The sequence below is a fragment of the Alosa pseudoharengus genome, unplaced genomic scaffold, assembly GCF_046254945.1.
Source record: "Alosa pseudoharengus isolate Yale_2024_CS ecotype anadromous, Long Island Sound unplaced genomic scaffold, YU_APseudo_1.1 YU_APseudo_1.1_scf_17, whole genome shotgun sequence".
Classification (NCBI taxonomy): Eukaryota; Metazoa; Chordata; class Actinopteri; order Clupeiformes; family Clupeidae; genus Alosa; species Alosa pseudoharengus.
The window spans coordinates 11,925,826-11,945,884 of NW_027468640.1; the positions used below are offsets into that span (position 1 = coordinate 11,925,826).

The 20,059-nt window shown below is 45.6% G+C and overlaps 2 protein-coding genes across 3 annotated transcripts in view; both read right to left on the bottom strand.

The window, feature by feature from the left end:
* Positions 1–10,869, bottom strand: part of tnfsf10l (TNF superfamily member 10, like) — a 26,065-nt gene extending 15,196 nt beyond the window's left edge. For both annotated transcript variants that reach the window (XM_076288625.1, XM_076288624.1), the window contains exons 1-2: positions 10,546–10,869; positions 1,907–2,056 (exon numbers count right to left, since the gene is read on the bottom strand). In XM_076288625.1, the coding sequence (XP_076144740.1) occupies positions 1,907–2,056; positions 10,546–10,740 (345 nt within the window). In that variant the 5' untranslated portion in view covers positions 10,741–10,869. The remainder of the gene's footprint in view (positions 1–1,906; positions 2,057–10,545) is intronic.
* A 4,685-nt stretch (positions 10,870–15,554) lies between these two features.
* On the bottom strand, positions 15,555–19,300 carry LOC143127258 (uncharacterized). The gene is made up of 3 exons (XM_076288626.1): positions 19,116–19,300; positions 16,790–18,886; positions 15,555–15,996 (listed from the first exon to the last, which is right to left on the bottom strand). Exons 1-3 carry the CDS (start codon positions 19,191–19,193, stop codon positions 15,835–15,837), a joined length of 2,337 nt encoding a protein of 778 aa, XP_076144741.1. The 5' UTR covers positions 19,194–19,300; the 3' UTR covers positions 15,555–15,834.
* Positions 19,301–20,059: the final 759 nt, after the last annotated feature.

Below are 20,059 nucleotides of genomic sequence, written 5' to 3' on the forward strand. Positions count from 1 at the left end.
TACACGCTGCAATAACACAGCCATTGTGTAATGAGGTCAGCATTTACACACACACACACACACACACACACACACACACACACACACACACACACACACACATACACACACACACACACACACACACACACACACACACACACACACACACACACACACACACACACACACACACAGGTCCTTTATTGCACTGCTATTACTCTGCTTGCCTGACAGGCCTGTGATGCGATTGATTCCGGAATGTTCCACTGGGCCCCCGATATTCTGATTGGCCCCAGATCAAAGCCTAGAGAACAAGGGGCCAGAGTGTCCAGGAAACAATGGGCTGCGGCATGCCCAGGAGTCATCACATCAAAAATACCTTCATCCCCATCCTTCCTCTTCCTCTTCCTCTGTCCGGAAAACTTACGGAGTGGCGGGAAGGCGGCTGGTGGCAGGACTGGAAGTGTCCTGCCCGGAATGTTTGATGCGTAAGAGGAAGACTTTTGTCTTTCTTTTGCTTATTCCTGCTTCTCTGAGTTTGTTCTTCACCAATTGGTAATAGCTACCAGGTGCAGTGGAATTCTCTAGATGCTGAATACTTGGCCTATGTTTCCTGTCATTCTTTCTCTCTCTCTCTTTCACTCTCTCTCTCACTTTCCTGTTCAACCTGTTTTTTCAGTCATAGTACCTCCTTATACCTTTCAGTCTTGCCGTCTAACCCCACCCCCCCTCCAACACTACCACCATCACCACACACACACCTCCTTCTTATCACTCTCTTTTTCTCTTTCACTCTCTCCTTCTGGCCCTCATTCTTTTGCTCTCCCTCTTGCACGCTCTCTCGCTCTCTCTCTCTCCGTCTCTCCCCTCGGCCGGTCTCCCTCGTTTGCAGCGCGGGGCCACTTTCCTTGCAGGACAAGGACAGATTTGTTTCTTTTCTCCGTGGTTGACCCCTAACTTGATCTGGGCATTCCTTGGGGTCTGATAATTGCATCCATGTCTCAGTTGTGGCACATGTGTTTTGAATTAAAGCCCCCCCCCCCCCCCCCAAATGCTTCAGACTCTCCCTGCCAGCAAATTGTTTGCAGCCTCCTGCAATTAGCAACGACCGGTTTGATGCCTGATGCGTCGAAAGTGGGTGGAGTCCAGGACGCAACGGTCGCCGCAGCCGCACTTCGCCGTATTCCACTCGCGTTCGTGGCTACTGGCAAACGCCCCGAGTCGAGTGCTCGTCGTGCCGTAAGCAGTCGGGGTTCCAGAACGACAAATATTTCTGGCGATCATCAAATCCAAAGACTTTTTAACACCCCACTGCTGGTAGTGAAACCCCCCCTCCTCCCCCCCCCCCCATCTCCCCTCCCCAAAAGCTGCCATCTCCACTCAGCACCCCTCAAACTCATAACTCGTCTTTAATATGTTATGCGAGCGAGCAGTGGGGATAGCGGACGAAAAATAAAACTATGGCAATAAGCAGTCAGTAGGGGAAGTTCGAGGGGGAATTCATGTTTAGGTTATCTCTGTGCGGTTCGCGTGGAGGGCATGGAGACTGACTCATATGGTCACTGCTGTGGAACGTATACGAAGGCATCAACCGTGTTGTTGTTACAGAATTAGATCTTTCCACTCCAGGCTGTAAGTAGCATAATAACTTCCTTATTACCACCAACTTGTGAGATTTGTTTTTTTTTTTTTCTCCTCTCTTTCTCTTTCGGGCCAGACTGTAATCTTATCATTTCTCAGCAGTCTGGACAAAGACAACAACTAAGCCTGTCTACGCAGGTGACGCAAATCAAACAAGGATTGTGAATGAAACAGCTCATGTCAGATTCAGTTCACCTGCATCCAGCACGCTAGAGAAAACTTTCTTCCTCTTGTGTGTGTGTGTGTGTGTGTGTGTGTCAATCGTTTCCACATGTTTTCTCACCTTGGAGATGTAGGCCTTGATGCCCTCGGCCAGCTTGATGCATGGCTCCCCAAAGAGCTGGGCCAGGTTCTCGGGGATGTCCTGGTCTTTGTCCAGGGCGTTGAGTAGCCCCAGACAACGCAGCTCCTCGGTGACGCCTTGGCTTTTCACCTGCCAATAGAAACATATCTGTCAGTTCCATTTCCTATTGAGTGACCAATGACCATTCAATTTCCTCCAGGCCGGTTCACTGGACCAGTGATTCTGCTGACAGAATGATTCACTTTACCATGTTCCAATAAACCCTTGGCCAAGCCAATAGGATGATGCCGTACTGGTGCGGTGGTGCGCACACTAACCAACCACAGGTTATGTTATTGGATACACATGGAACAGAACAAGGGTTTTGTTCCTTGCCAATTTTTTTGTCCTCACTGACCTCTCAATCTAGAGAGAGACAGAGAGTAGCGTCAGAAGTTTTTATAAACAGGATTTTCTGACTGTGAGGCAACCACGAATTAATCAGCCTATTTTTCCCCCCTCTTCCCTTTTTCGTCTTTTGTTTTGGCTCAGGAACCGGACAGTGTCTGTCTGTCTTGAGTGTCTGTTCTGGACCGTGTCCTGCAAGGCCAAAAAGGTTCTCGTTTAATTGAAGGCTGTCCGACAGCCAAGTTTAATTTTTTGCACGCTCCCTTAAGGACCAATTAAATGGACCCTTCCTCTCCGACAAAGGATTAACTGCCTTTTTTTCTTCCCTTCTCTTTTTTTCTTTTCTCTGACCTTTCTTGTCTTTGCTCTGTTGTTTCATACTTCTCAAAACTCCAGCCCTCCAGTGTTTGCAAAACAATTTACATGCCGGGACCAAAGATCTGCGTGCAGTGTAAGCGCAAATCACCATGAGTCAAGGTTCAGGACTGCTATTAATGAGTCTTTAACTGAGATCACTGGAGCATGACACTGGGGGCACTTGAGGTTGTGTGTGTGTGTGGGTGGGTGTGTGTGCGTGTGCGTGTGTGTGTGAATGTATGTGTATTCTTGCGGGCTAGTGTACGTGGGTGTTAGTGTGTGTGTGACTGTGTGTGTACGTCTGTTTTTGTGTGTGTGCGCACGTGTGTTTCAGAGATGTTAATGCAAGCATGGCACATCAACCATCTAATGAGGGTTTTCCCCCTCTGGATTGGGGAGTCTGCGTTCCGAGAAACCAGCTTGCACACAAGGGCGCCTTGGCGTTTCACGGAAAAATGAGTCACTTGGGATTATGACCTTATACACGCAAACCAAACCAATCACTATTACCAGCCACATATCTTTGCTAATTTCCAATTTTCATAAAATAAGATAAAATTGTTTTTGCCATGTTTATTATTAAATAAAACTTCAATAAAAAAAAAAAAGTCATTTTCTGTGGGTCACAAAGAGCCTTGCTAGTTTCTTCTCGTTTGTGTTTGCAACAGAACCTCAGACTATGATGACAGACCTAGAGCACACTGTGGAGCGGTGGCACGCTGAACATGCCCAAAGAGGCCTGATACATCACAGGGCACTGAACAGCTATGTGAAATTAAATATAGGTTCAGAACACACACGCACACATGCATGCACACACACAGACACAGACACAGACACACACACACACACACACACACACACACACGCAAACTTCTAGTGAACAGAATACCAGACATAGAGCACTATAAAAAACAAACAGACAGTTAAGGACCAATAGAAGTGAGAGAACGGGCAATACAGTGAGGGGTAGAGACAGACACACAGAGAGAAAGACGAGAGAAGAGGAGAGAAGAGGAAGATGAAGCAGGGACGGCAGCAATAAATCCCTGTAAATGTTGAAAGCAGTGATAAAACACTATATAAGCAGATGTCTAAAACCAGGTGCTACTAGGAGAGAGAGAGAGAGAGAGAGAGAGAGAGAGAGAGAGGGAGAGAGAGAGAGAGAGAGAGTGCTGAAGGGACGTGGAGGAAAAGACAGAAAATCCAGAAGGGGGCCGACAAAGCCATCCTAATCCCAGGGAGAAGCACCGGAATCGGGAACAATGCTCCAGTGTTGCCCCTGGCTTCTGGAAGGGGAGTCACTTGCAACCACTGCTGAGTGTCACGCTCCATATCCCACTGCTTTCTTCCCGCAAGGACAGGGGATTATAAAATGGGGAAAGCAGGCATGTAACTTATATCCATACCAGAAGTTTGTGTGTGTATGTGTGTGTGTGTGTGTGTGTGAGAGAGAGAGAGAGAGAGAGACAGAGAGAGAAACAGATAGACAGGCAAGACAAGAGTGAGACGAAGAAAGACAGAAACTTCATGGCAGAAACAGACTGACAGACAGATGGAAACAGTAAGATACCAGAAGCGCGTGCGAGAGAGAGAAAGAGAGAGAGAGAGAGAGAGAGAGAGAGAGAGAGAGAGTGGGGGGAGGAGACCCAGCAGGAGAGACAGACAGATGGGGCGAACAGACAGAGGGAGTCGATTCAGAGTTCATTCTGATTCTGCCCTGGCCTGGGGCCAGAGAGTAGGAAAGGGGAGAAAGACGCCCGCACTTATGGCTACTAGTCTACTGAGTATTTCCCAATCTGTCTGTCTCTCTGTCTGTCTGTCTGTATGTGCATGTATCAGAGTTAGTGTCAGGGTGGAATGATCGACCTGCTGAAGCAGCACTGTCAACATATGCCTCCCTCACGGCCTATAAAACAAGTGCTCACTTGTATGCAGATTCCCCAAAGGCCCAGCTGTTCATGGAACCAAACGGATATGTAAATGGTAAATCCCCCAATTGTGGTTTTATTAATTAATTGTTGGCTCTGAGGTGCCACTTCACATCAGCAGAAACTGCAGAAACAGACGGTGTCCACAGTCCGGAAGAAATCATTTCAACGTGAACTTCATTTGGATGCAGAAGTTCATGTGCAAGGGTTTGAGGGAGCAAGGGTGAACCCATGGGGCTGGTGTGAAATCGCATACTGTGTGACTCAGGCCTTTGTCTGTGTCTGTGAGGTGACTTATGTCCAAGTAAAACAAGATATTCAGTTTGGAAGTCACTCAGGGCAAGGTTTGGCTTTATCCATCGGGATCTGGACGGATCAAATGGTTGCGGTCGTGTTTGTCTGCCCACTTGGCCCGGCTAAAGCAAGCAAACACTTGTGGCGTTTCAAGGGCACTAGGTCTTGAGGAGAAATTGCAGGAGGAAAAAATTAAATGATTTTTTTTTTTTAAAAAGAAAAGAAACCGTCAACTTTGTACAATACCACTAATGTGACCAAAAAAAAGTAAAAAGTCCACTTTTGACCTTAGACTGTCTGAGGGTTTTCAATTACACCCACATGAGTACAAACAGGGCTGTGTTCTTATCAGATACCAGGTATAAGGAAGACAACATGAGGGCAGGAGTTTAAGTTTCGATTCCATCACTCAACTGAAGCCCCGGGCTCTTGTCACTGATAACGTTGACTCTGCCCACTAGCCCTTCCTTGAAAAGCACACACCTGTTGCCACATGCCTCTGTGCCGCGGGGTGAGAGTTCACACACAGACATTTACGAGGCCTTTCTGGGAAACGACTACCTGTTTGCACACAAAGACTTTTCCTTGTTTGGGCTCTTGCCATTGGCTCATAAATCTCCTGGAATTATGGGACTGACCAATCAGAGGATTGGCTGCATTGTTGGGGAAGGGGGCTGTCATTGTGATGTTTCAGTTGAACAGAACTGGGGTCACCAAGGCAACTGTTGCTGGAGCTTACCCCTCTGCCCTGGACTCTCCTGAAAGCCTCCTGAGGCGTTTGTGGTCGACATGACTAACAACACAGCTGTCTGGCTAAATTGGTGGATCTCCCTCTTTGCCAGAGCCAAAGAGGTTGGGGAAATAAATATAAAAGAAAACCCACTCAAGTAAGACTGAAGCTTCCTGAAGAGGCAGGGAAGCCTCCCATCTAACGAATATGAGGATGAATGCTGACAGGACCAAACCTAGTCATACTAGTCAGCACATTCCACGGACGCGGTTTACGACTTTACGCTGAGTAATTGGCTAGCGCTGCCGCAATTGATTTTAGTATCGCTGGTGGACATGATGGTTCACTCACCCTCCAGGTTTTTATTACATTTGAGAGGAACTTCCCCACACAGGATTGTGTCTAATCTGATAACGCCGGAGACAAGCTCGCCTGTGGGGCCTCCACCTTCTCCATTCATTCCCACACTGAAGTGACAGGAGGCTCCGGACAATGGAGGCTGTGTCGAGTCAGCTGCAATAACACCAGTTGCTACCGTCCAAGAATGAAAAGTGGGGGGGAAAGCCCTCCACAAAATACCAACAAAGACTTAGGGCTTTGTCTAAAGCACAGTCTTCACATGATTTGAACGCTGTTGTTTTTTGCTACCAAAACACAATCAAAGTCACAGGAGACGGTTAAGGACAGAGAGAGAGACATGCAGGTTTGACCGAGTCACATCTCTCTCTCTGTGCTCCGACGTCCTTCCCCAATCATCGTCATTGTTTACATGACATAATCCTTCTCGTGTTGGATGGATGCGTTTTTTCCCCATGGGCCCATGGTGCTTGTGTAAATATTGAAAGTAGAGAATGGACGCCTTTGACCCGGACAGAACAGCTCCACTGACCGTAACAGCTGCCTGGCCGAAACGTTGGCAAAATAAAAGGCCAAACGGCATGCGCTGGACAGTCCAGTAGAGAAAGAGAGGTGAATGTGACTCACCGTTATTTTGGGTTCTTCGAAACATAAATACCGCCGAAGAACCAAAAGCACTGGCAAAATGGTAGAGCTCTGCATTAGTGTCAGTCAAAAAGGAAAAGGAAAGAGAGAGAGAGAGAGACAGAGAGGCTGCGTCAGCCGGTACTATATTCTGCGTTTTTTGTATTATAGATTGGCTTGTTTCTTTTTTCTCTCTCTCTCTCTCTCTCTTTCTGTGGTGTTAGCCTCCAGAAGAATAGCTCAGTCAGGATCCCATCTGGATGTGAGCAAGTTGCGTGAGCACAAAGTATTTACACTAACACTGAGAACTTTCGTTACTATGTGGACACATCTGTAAGTCTGTGTATGTATGTGTGTGTGTGTATGTGTGTGTGTGTGTGTGTGTGTGTGTATGTGTGTGTTTGTTTTGCATTTCTGGCACATGCTTACACAATCAATCTTCGCTTCACCCTTTCTCTTTCAGCCCTTTCTCTCTCTCTCTCCATCCCTCTCTCTCTCCATCCCTCTCTCTCTCTCTCACTGATGCTCACTGGTTCTTCCCCTCCCTCTGCCCTTCAGGCCTCTAATGTCCCTCCAAACGACCTCTCCTTGTCCGCTCCAAGAAAATGTTTTCTTTCAAGGTGTTTCTTTTTTTTTCCCCTTCCCTGCGCACGGAGCGTCTGAGCTTTATTGTGACAAGGCCTCCTCCTTCCCCCTGCTAGGCCAAGCCGTTTGATAGCTCTTAAAGCTCCTTGATTTGAATAGAAAGTGATGCTTTATCTACAGTGACGACCGTACAGGCCAGTGTCGGAGATGAATAGAGGAGATTGTGTCGGAGTGGTTGCCTGGCAGGCTGGCAGTGTCCGCTTTATTTAGAAACGAAAAGACAACAAGTCTCCTTCTGTCCGCTCATCAATTTTAATGTAAGGACGCCGGGGCTCTCCCCTCCGACGATGGAGGGGAGGAACAAACACGGCTTTGCCACATTTAAATGGCTCACAGTCATCCCAAGTTGGAGACGCTGATCTGCATCTCTCTCTCTCTCTCTCTCTTAATCACTCTCTTTCTCTCATATTCTCTCCTACGCCAGTTGTCCCCCCCCCCTCTCTCTCTCCCTCTCTCAGAGTTCTTAGAAGAACTTGAGTCACTCCGGGTTATGGAGACAGAAAGAGGACAGGGTGGGGTGGGGCGGGGGGGGGGGTATTCCACCTAGATTTGAGTTTTGCATGGCAGAACATGAAGCCACAATGAGAGGTCTTGCAGGGGGAAAAAAAGAGCACTAGGCTAGCTGCCATTCTGAGCACAGCAGTCTGCCCAAACCCCCCAGAAGAAAACGCTTGCTTCAGATGCTGGAAAGCACCAAAGAAAAAGGAGGGAGGGAGAGAGAGAGAGAGAGAGAGAGAGAGAGAGAGAGAGAGAGAGAGAGAAAAAGAGGAGACTGTGTTTTTTGGCATTGAAGAATGTCGCGGGAGGTGCATGCGAGGGAGTCTCTGTTTCTGGGAGAAATCTAAACATGAGCTGGGAGGGTATAGCCTTACACAAAGATGTTGTTCTGCTTGATGAGGGCCGCTTCGCTGGAGGCAGCCTCAAGACACACGGAGGACATAGACGAGGGAGGAGGAAGAACAAACACTAAACAGGACATGTCCCCTTCCCTCCCTGTCTCTCTCTGTGTCTCTCTGTCTGTCTGTCTCTCAAACTCTCTTTTTTTGTCTCTCTGTCTGTCTGCCTCCTCTTCACTCACTCTCTCTCCTTCTCCATCTATGAGCTTCTATCTCTTAACCTTCTGGACCTCTGTCTGTCTGTTTCCTGTCTCTCTCTCTCAAACTCTCCATCTCCATCTATGAGTTTCTGTCTCTCTTCAACATTCTGTCTCTCTGTCTGTCTCCTCTAACATTTTCTGTCCTTTTGTCTCTCTCTCTCTGTGTCTTTCTCTCCACTTCTCTACACATTCTTCCTCTGCCTATCTTTCTAGCTCTGCTATCTTCCTGTCTTTTGTTACTCTATCAAACAATACCTCTCTGCCTCTGTATCTGTCCATACTTTCTCTATCTGCCTGTCCTTTCGTCCTCTCCCACTCTGTCTTCCCCTTACTCTTGGCTCTTTCTCGCTGCCTCCACTTGATATCCTTTATTTTTGAACCCTCTCTCTCTGACTTTTTTCTGTATATTCCCATCTTTCTGTATCTCCCCCTCCCTCTCTCTCTGTCTATCTATGGTCTCTCAGTTTTGTCCCCTTTTTGAATTTCTGTCTAACATCCATATTCTCTTTTCCTTTCGCTCCCGCGCGCCGCGCACACACACACAAGCTGAGTCACTCACTGATTCAAAACAATGAAGAAAGATCCAAATGTAGCTTGGGCTGGGAACCGCGCGAGACATAAATAGGTCATTTCTAGAGCGATGTCGAAAGCGAACCAGCGGCCCGTGCTCAGCATAGTTCATTTAAAGAGTCACATTGTTCCACAACCTGCATTCTAGTCTTTGTTTACATGGACTGATGACTTGCCTGAATGACTTTGATTCCCTCCTGGGACCGAGTTGAACAATGGAGTCGCTCTTTAGTGGAAAAAAACGCTGACTATAGCGCGAGGAGTGTGCGGAGTAAATCAAACATTTACTTCATTATTATTGAGTCAAAACTGCTTATCAGGATGAGACATAACATAGGCCTACACATATTCCCTCTCTGAATTAAAACTTATGTAATGAATTTAATTAACACACACGTGTGCGCGGTGCATTCGGTTAATTTTAACGATATGCTACCAGTTCTTGTGTAGACATGTAGGCTATTCCTTAAGGAGACTCATGACGAAGACTCTTTTGATAGACATTCAGTATAATGACTAATTATGAGGACAGCACACAGAACATTACTTATTTGGTCCTCTATTGTCCTTGACAGGCTTGTGTGGCGCAGACTTCGCCCATTTCATTCTCCAGATTGTCTAATTCATTGCATTTAGGGGAAACCACACGTCAATGAAAACCCTTAAACAACTTGCAGCTCTCTCTGGGAAAATCGCACGCATAGACTTATCCTCGTCAGGCGCCTTAACCTTGTTGCCCTGGCAAGCTGTCACCTGGAACTTGTCCCCTATTTGGCAAGAAAGTTATATCATCTGATGGAAAAGTTTTTTTAGTTTGATTTAATTACGTATTGGAGAGGGATCAGGGATGGACAGAGAATTATCTGTCAACTTTACAGCCGCGAGCGAGTTCACGCTTTCCGCATAAAAACAAGTGACAGTGCCAAACTCTTTTGAAATGGTCATGACCCACAATCAACACAGGGAAGTGATGCAGTGTAAGCTTGAAATTGAATTTGAGAGATCTTATGCTATTCATTTTCATCAAGTACGTGCAGCCTCCATTATTTTCATCCAAGATAGACCACATCAAAGTGTGCGCAAATGAAGACAAAAAAGTAACGTGACGGCACATATTAAGACATTATTCTCGGCTTGACAGCTCTGTGGTCGAGAATGGCTTGGGGGCAAATTTTAAATGTATTATTATTATTATTATATTATTGTTATTTTATGGCCGTCTGTTTTAATTAGCGTACTGCATTGGCTAGAGAAATACTTACAAAATTGTTGTGATTTATTTTTTTAATAAGTAAGCAGGACATTTTCCCACAAGTTGCTTGTTTTGAAACAGCTGCGTGCACCTCTTCACCAATGTGTAAATACACTGTTAAGACAGGACTGCACTGAAACAGACTAGCCTCTAGCGCAAATATTGACTTTAACTTAGACCGATTAACTGATAACATACTGATATTAGCAATGTTCTAATAGAAAACACACATGGTATTTGCACAGGCAACGGAGTTCGACTGGGCTATCTGGATCAAGTCGCTGCATGCCATTGCATTCTCATCGACTCAACTTTCACACAACACAAAACTTTATGCTGGGTCAGTCAGAAAGCCATTTTCTTATCCTCACGTACCTGTGACAGTGACATATTAAGGTAGACAAATAGTCCGGTGGTAGAGGCTATCTGAAGAACCACCACCACGATAACGACCATCGCTATCCATAACTTTGAAGGTGCGTCTCGTCGACTGTTCGCTGGGACCATCATGTATGTTGTGGACTCGCTGCTAACAGATCTATAATAATCCTGGTTGTTCTGAGTAGCCATGGCATTCCTGTCTCTTCACTTTGGAAAGCAACAACAGCGGCGTGTATGATTACAAATCAAATCTGCGTCCGCACGGCATTCATTGAGAGATGCGTGGGAGGGCCGTGTTCGTATTTCTTGGCCAGCTACTCCGCAATGAGGAGTTATATGCTGTGACGACGAGCCAAGCGCAGGGTGAAGTTTCATCCCTCCCGAAGGCGGTGATGCGTTAACCTTTTCGTCACCCACCACCTTCCGTGCTGGATTTATAAACTCATTGAACTGAGATTTAGCTAGGTAGTAGCTGCATGAACATGGTGAAGATATTTAGTTTAAGTTTAATATTTTACATTACAGACTATCAATCGCTCTTTGGTCTAGTATTGTATGGGACTAGACACATCTAAAACGACAGTGTGACTAGTTTAAAATATTTCAAGTTCAAAATTAAATGTAGCCTCTGAATGCAAGAAATGTCTTATATTTTCTATGTGTTATGTTAGCATGGCCAATAGCCTGTGTGTTGTTTTCTAGGTAAGTCTACACCTTTGTGTCAAAGCGGATAAATGGCCACTCATTTGTATGCGTTGGCCCCCAGGTGGAAGAACACCGGTTAGATCATTGTAATTCAAACCACCTTCACAGCCCTAACCATGTGCATAATCAGATGCCCATTCACATGGAATGCGCCACACACCTTGGAATGCGCTCCCACGATCTCATTGTCCCAAAGTTGTCTCGCCCCCAAACGAGTTTAGTGGGGCCCTCCTCTTAAAGATGTTTAAATAGCCTACGAGCAAGCACTGGTGAATGTCTTCTTCACCAGTGATTTTGGGAAATCAGCTTCCCTATCTAAATAGAATAACAACGTATATCAAACGTTTATAGTTTGATATAATACATTTAATTTTAATTTTAGTTAACCAGTGATGCCAAATTAAGGATAATCTACAATCTGTATGAAAACTACAGGAACAGGAATATTGATAAACTAATCCTTTTGTGCTGTCATAAACATGATACAATGCTGGCTCTGTGGAAAGATTTTGCAAGGATTTTTTGTTGATATTGCAAAGATCAGGTGCAAACTAACTTCACCAAAACATAACATAGCAATAATAATAAAAAAGAGGCCCAGTCACATTGTGGTATAGCCTATTCCCATCTGACTGGGTCTTTCCACCAAATGTGCTGATATCAGGAACACCACCAAAGAAGGTTTAAATGTATAAATAAAAGTGGGTGTGTGAACACTCCAGTTCCTGTAAATAAGAGAAGGGTGAACTCACTTACCACTCCTTATACTTTTAAAACCCAAACAACTCCACTCTCTTTGGTAGGCTGGCTTTATGTCTCCAGATGATAACAGACTTCAGACAAGGCATCCCCAGCAACCCCCCTCCCTCCTCCCATTAATCAAGGACACACAACTGTCAATGCGGTGAAATCTTTCCAATTCCCCTGCAGTGCAATGGTGATGGAAAACACCCACACCCAAAACAGTCAACACAATCACAGCTGTGTGGGGATTTGGGAGGAGACAAAGGTCATAAGAAGGTAAACATAAAGCCCCCGTACCACACGTCCAATCCTAAACGCACTCCGACCCACCTCCCCAAAGCATGAAGACATTACCTTGCATCTATTCATTTAGTTGATACTTTTATCCAAATGACTGACAAGTGAAGAACAATGAGTAACCTTGAGAATAAACATCACCTTTAAAAATACGAGATAGACTTTCACTCTATCATCACACCAATTTCCATGCATCAGACCTTATCTGTACGGTTCCCATTCATTTGTATTGATTTAGCAGACACTGTCATCCAAAGCAATTTCACCAGGGTGCTCACTAGGCATCAAACCCTGGTTTGTGTTTTCAACATAAGACTGTAGCCAAGGCTGTGTGTGTGTGTGTGTGTGTGTGTGTATGTGGAGGGGGGCTTCATTCAACATACTCATAGTCTAGAAAAAGGGCCTAGAGGGCCTATCTCTTCCCTCCATCACTAATTCGGCCCTGAATAGTCATATATATTTTTGGGGGCACTCCATATTCTCCCCCCGTTAAAGTACATTTTTTTAGGTCTCCGTGCATAAAATAAAATGGTCTGTCTTGACCAATCTATAAAGCAAGTTACCCTGGAGCGTACTGTATGTTAGCCAACTTTAATATATGTGTTTATATCCATCATAACTGTCTGTACAGTAGTCTGTTTCATTGCACATGCTGTGTCCTTGAAACTTTGACTGTCTGTGAGGAGTTTTGATATGTGCTGCGACAACTTCCTGTATCGTAAAGGTACAGGTAGGCTCTTGGCTTTTAACAGGAGAAGCTGACATATCTATCAAATGCCGGACACGGTAACAATCTGAAGCACGCCACATAAAGTATAATTTTCAATATGTGATGGATTAATGGAGTCAGTTTGATTATAAATTCTAAACTAATTGTAAATTGTTAGAATATAAATGTTAATCTACTGTAAATAGCCCTCATTCGAATATTAAACAACACATAACTGAAACACTATGGGCCTCTGGAGATAAGAGGGAGAGGACGCATGCACACAGCTTGCTTAAGCACACTTCCCTTCACTCTTCCTCTGTCGAACCATAAATATCAGGCTAGACTGCTTCACTCCCACAAACAGCTGGCTCGTCATGTGCGAGGTGAGCGAGATGTGTGTTGTTGTCCTTGCCAGCCGTTTTAAGATAGAAGACAGATGTTGGACTATGGCAGAATGGGCCCCCTGCCAAATCTCTGACACCTTAACACCTTCTGCGCTGTCGTAAAGTGATGGAAGGCAGAGAGGGATGTATACGCAGCTCTTAAGTACAATTCAAGGAAGCAAGTGGCTTAAAGTAATTATCGCCTTTTTGAAGTTCAGAGGATGTGGATATTCTTACTTAATCTCCTTGAGGTGGGATTCATGTTGGAATAATGGCTGTAAACAATGAGAAAACATACCACAGTGTAGCCATGATGTCACCTCTCTGAAACGTTCTGCAAAAACAGAACAGATTCCTTTGTACCAAAGATTCTAGAGCGGAGCTCTGTTCTAGAATCTTTGCTTTGTACCTTGCTATTCATTCATATGCACCTGCTGGGCAACGTGAAAACTTTGCATTGAACACGGTTATAAAATAGATTACATTGCTCTATACAGGAAGAAACATCATCTTCGTCTTCTCCATCTTCTTCTTTGGTGGTAGGACTAGTAGTTACAGTAGCACTAGGTCTAATAATTATATAAATAACTATATAATTGTGGTATACTGTTATCATTTTTACTACAAGACTGTAAGTGTCATGACTGCTGTATTTAAATTATGGCTAAATAGTAAAACAAGGCCATCAGTGTGTGGCCATGGAGTGTGAGGTAATATTGTATAATTTTCACACTGTGTGTGTGTGTGTGTGGGGGGGGGGGGGTGTATGACATTGTCATACTGTTGCTTAGTTCTGGGCTCCTGTTTCATAGCCTCACACTTCCATCTCATATCGCGTGTCAGAGTTCTCACAGCTCCATTAAGTCCTAACCTGGCCCTAGCCAGATGAATGTCGTTCCGCTAGCTCCGCCTAGCTTCACTCACATCCATCTGGAACCTCTTCCATTGAGAGTGATTTCTCCAACCAACTTTATGGTTTAGCCAATCAGGACGCAGGGCGGGAGTTTCATAGATGTGACATAGCGTAGAAGCGACTGTGAGACTGTTATCAGCGTCACGGGTTGGCTTCGATGAGAGTGGTTGAAGTAGCACGTCAATAGATGACGGACAAGTGGCTTATTCAATCATATGCAAGCATTTTTTGATTAGGTCCAGCCTTCTGAAACGAGATTTCAATGGATCGGTTCCAGATGGATGAGTGGAGCTAGCGGAACGACATTCATCTGGCTAGGGCCAGGTTAATTAAGTCCACCCGTCAGACACTTAAGTCGGAGTTTTTCGCCGGACTTGTTTGGCCTGAAAATGGTAACTGTAAAAACTGGTCCGTGCAAAACACATGTTTTGTCCCGCCTCCTCTTCTCCTCCTGTGGTGAACTGCAGGAGAATTTGGCTGGTGGGAGTCTGGAGGGGAATGAATTGATGATCTATAGTTTTTCCATCTTTTTTTTTATGTGCATATGTGTGTGTATGTCTTCAGGGAGGGGGGAAAGGGAAGGGGACCAAATCCACATAATCCATACGTTGCTGCTCTGTTGCAATCACATCTTCTCTTTCTCTCGCTCTATCTCTCTATCTCTCTCTCTCTCCCTCATTCCCTCATGTCTCTTTCTCTGCTCTGACTCACTCCCTCGCTCTTCTTGCGATCACCCCGTCCATGATAATGGAGAACAAATGATTCTGCAGATGTGTGTAACAGCAGGTCTTAGCATGTCCTCCTTGACACCCCTCTGCAGCTGCACTGTCAGTCCAGCGCATACATGTACCGGACCTCTCTCTCTCTTTTCCTATCGGTGTGTGTGTGTGTGTGTGTGTATGTGTTTATGTGTGTGTGAGGACTTGCTGAGTGGAGCCATTGCCAAGAGTGGGAGGCTAAAAGTTCACAAAGCGCATTCCTGCCATGTTAGGTATCAGGACTTAGGGAGCTTTAATGGGGAACTGTAAAACATGGGGAGGTCGAAGCTGTCTCTGATGTACTTCCCTGAGTGGCCCTATTTTTTCTTTACTTTATTCTATCTCTTCATTTTTTTATTTTTACAACAATCAGGCCTTTCAATCACAGAGAGAGATTGCGAGGGAGTACGTCTCATGTAACTGAAGTTTTATCTGCATTAAGAATTCTCCATGAAGGGATTTCACAACAATTGAAGAGAAACTTACAGAAATTTATAGCAACAATGGATTTTTATTTGTATTAAGCTTTATATTAAATTAATCAGTCATAAAATCTCTGCTGGGATTTACAATAAATTGTTCCCTTTTGCCACTAATACGATTAGGCTATTTAACATCAGATAAAAAAAAGAATCAGTATAAAATATATTTATTGCGTGTCTATGTTTTTTCATTGCGTCCATATTTCTTTTTAATCGTGCTCTTTATCGGGAGAGGGATCGTGAGGACTGTGTGGATGAGGTCGGTTGTCGTGCTGGATTTCCTTGCGGCTCACTCCAGCTCCTGTAGGTAAGTAAGTGGGTGAACAACACCACTGAGAGAGCTCCCTCTATTGGCCACTTGGGACAGGTGCGTGCAGTGCTGCAGGAGTGATGTCATCAGGTCCCCCACAGTCAAGCCCAGGAGATGCCTGTCGTGTGCCACACTGCTGAACTGATGAAGAGAATTGAATGAAGTTGTTTTTAGTCATTGAACAAAAACATCACCATATTGAAAAGTGCAGCCGTGGCCTACTGGTTTAGGGCTTTGGGCTTGAAACCGAAGGGTTGCCGGTTCAATCCCTGACCAGTAGGAAAACTGTGGGCGGGGGAAGTGGTTGAGCACTGCTCTCCCATGCCCACATCCACGGCTGAAGTAAGTATAAGTATACTCTTTTGATCCCGTGAGGGAAATTTGGTCTCTGCATTTATCCTAATCCGTGAATTAGTGAAACACACACAGCACACAGTGTACACACAGTGAGGTGAAGCACACACTAATCCCGGCGCAGTGAGCTGCCTGCATCAACAGCGGCGCTCGGGGAGCAGTGCCTTGCTCAAGGGCACTTCAGCCATGCCTACTGGTCGGGGTTCGAACCGGCAACCCTCCGGTTACAGGTCCGAAGTGCTAACCAGTAGGCCACGGCTGCCCAAAGTAGGAGTAGTAGTAGTAGAAGTGCCCTTGTGCAAGGCACCTCACTGCTCCCCAAGCACCACTGTAGCACTGCTCCGGGTTAGTGTGTGCTTCACCTCACTGTGTGTTCACTGTCCTCTGTGTGTTCCACTAATTCACAGATGGGATAAATGCAGAGACCAAATTCCTTGTATACGCAAGTATACTTGGCCTATAAACCTGATTTACAATTTTACGATTTGAAGTGGACACACAACCTTTATGTACAAGCGTTCACCATTATCAGGTGTCTAACATTATATTAAGAATACATCTGATCATGTACTCTACTCACTTGAGCTTGAAGCTGATGGTCAGCAACCACAAGCGTGAGTGTCTGGATCTCGAGCTGAGAAGCTGCAGCCCACATCAGCACCCCCTTCAGGTCATTTGTGGTCCTACACATCTGAGACCCAAGCAATACCCTCACCCTTGGGCCATGGCGTCTCTGTGTAACTTCACCCTCCGAATACCAAGAACCGTTCCCATCACGCCGAAGGCTACATGCTTTCCCATCGCCAACGAGATATTTCGAGGCGAGCTTCAAGGAGCCATCAATCACTTCGAGGGCAACGTGTTCTGCATAGCTGTCTAGCGCGCAGTCCGCCGCATTGTCAACTTGGGCCAGAGCACCAGTGGCTTGACCTGAGTTCCCACTGCTTAGGGAGGCCTGGACTCTTTTAGAAGGCTGGAGGGAGGTCCTAAGGGAGCCAGAAGTATAGTCTGGCGGGCCCTGAGCCATTGGACCAGCTCCAGGATGTAAAACTGCGCGCTGTAGCTCTGGGAGCGCCTGAATAAATGCAGTGGCTAGCAGCGCCTCTGCTAAGTCTCTCAGCCTCCCCGCACCCGTGGGGTCATCCTCTTGGCTCCCCGTCCTCTGCAGGGAGTGAACCTCCGAGGTCGGCCTGCGAATTTGGCTCCGAGTGCTCGCCTCGACTCCCATATCCGATGATGTGAGCACCGCCTCGCTATTCACGCTTCGTCGGTTTGGCTGGGCCGACGTGTTGATGTCTTTTGTCCTCTCCGGATCAATCATTTCTCTGTAGGAGGCTTGGAGTATCTCCTCGGCCCAGCGCTCAGCAGTAGGAAGAAGGCTTTTTTGGAATGCTGTCAGTGATGAGTAGCTCTCGATGGCACATCCAATGATATCTGTGGCTAGTTCATCTGCAAAGTCATTCAGTGCATCTGAATCATAATGTGCCTTGTTCAGAGGTCCGCTATTATTTTCTTTGACCGGTGTATCCTCTATGCATTCTGGGTATTCAAGAGATAAGGACCACATTAGCCGGTCTACGAAATCCTCTCCCTCATCTGATGTGGTGACATACTTAATGATGTCAGCCGATAGCTGGTCTGCATAATCAGACAGTTCAGGGCAGTTGGTCCATGGACTTTGGCTGGAGAGTCCTCCACTGATGTCTGCAAAACCTGCCTCGTCGGAGCACTCTAGCGATAAGGAACGCATCAGGCGGTGGACAAACTCGGCCGTATCCCTGTCCGTCTCCTTGTAGCCCCTCAGTAGTTGGTGGCTGGGGTTCGGGTTCTTGTTGGGAGTCGGGGGCGGGGGAGAGGGGAGGAACTCCTTCGCAAGCCCCCCCTTCAACTTCCTGCAGAAGCTGGCTCTGCTCTGAGTCACACCGGGGATTAACGGCGTGGTCGGTGGGGCATCGGGGTAATCCAGGGATTGGTTACTGGCCAGGCTAGATTGTGAGAGCAAACTTCCGATGGTGCGTGAGGAGCCAGATGCACCACGGGCCCTTGAGGATGCTGGTAGTTCAAACGTTGATTCCTCCCAATGCGTGTCCATGTTTTCGTCACATGTTTCCAGTGATTGCCCACGTTCTGAGAGCATTCTCTCGTCATATGGATGTCTGCTGCAAGTCTCACGGTGATGCGTAGATTGCGCTGTGCTCAGAACAGACGGCCTTGGGCTGCCATGTTCAGCCACCTCTTTCAAAGCCATTCGAAAAATCATGGACGTTAAATACTCGGATAGCTTTTCCTCATCAGTGTAGCTGCTAGTTTTGCATTCCTGGTCGTCTCCCCAAAGGACATTTGCATTCGGATCAAAGAAACAATGCGAAGCAGTGGACCGGCCTTCATCGGTGCCGCACGTGGGCGACAGGACTTTCTCACTCTCCGTATCTCCAACACTGGGATGTGTGGCTGAACTTATAATATCACTGGCTAAGGCCTGCGCAAAGTTATGAACAGCTGCTGTGACTGATGAGCTTTTCCGCTGAAAGTCCATTGACTGTTGATCTGCAGCATGACCTCTCTTCAAAGCCTCATCTAGGGTGTGTGAGTACAACCCAAGAGACCACAAAATGGATGCCTGATCGTATGACGGCGGAGGACTTAAAGGGACGTCAAAAACAATCTCCATTGGCATCTGCAGAGAGTTGAAACAGTATAACAGGCGGTGTGTATAGATTCTCACAAATGATAAAATATTTGTATATCCATAAGGCTTTTACATAATCATCAGTCATAGTTATTAAGTTGTTTTCTTACTTAAACATTATTTACAACAATCACTGTGATTAACAGATTCACACAGTATCAGCAATGTGTGAGTTGTCTGTCATCTTTGAGGGAGTATACATCGGAATGTAACCTACCTTAGTGGTGTCTGCCTGAGAAACTGCCTGCAGCTCACAGAGAGTGTGATTGCTGTTTATCCAGTCCTGTGCATCCATGATCTGAGCAACACAAAATCTAACTTTTTTTTATAGAAGTTCTGTCTCTGTATTCTTAAACTTTGATTTTCCTTGCAGTTTCTTCTGTAAGCTTGAATGCACTGAATAAAAACCCACAACTGATCACCAGTTAGTTCCAGGAAGCAGACCATGTGATGCACCACAAAGGAAGTTGGTTTTTAATGTGCGCTCAAGAGACAAGTGGAGAGGCAGAGGTGAGCGAAAGAGAAACCCAAATTAGGCTGTGTGGGTGTTTACAAAATTTCCATCGCAAACAGACTCTCTGTGAGAACGGAATTACTTTAAATGTTATGAAATTATCTAGACATGTGTCAAGTGAAAGCTACAGTTTACAAATAATGGGATTAGTTTGACATTATGGTTTCTTAATAAATCAACAAAATGTCATGGTCTGACAGTTCAAAAACATTCCTTATTCCCAAACAAAAAGAAACAATAGCCTGATTACTTGGCCTGCGTTTTGGTATTTCTTCACTAATAATGAATTTGGTGTTTTTTTCTCTCTGTAGAAATAAGGAAGCACGCTCAACACCCTTTCTTCAACTGGGTGCTTAAACTTTCTTGATAATAAATCAAAAACTTAGAAATATAAATAAAGCAAGCACTCAACAGTATTGTTTACTTTTTAATTACCTCACAAACGTTTCGGGCTAACACCCTTCTTCAGTGTGAAAAATGGCAATTTCACCCTTGACCCCAAGTAGGTGTGTTTAAATAAACTAGATCATCACCTTTAACCCCCACAGGTACCCAGCGCTCTCCAACAGGGGGAGACCCAGTTTCAATGAACAAAAAACAAAAAACAACAGACAAAAAACAAAAAACCTGAAGTCCTGAAGAGTTTA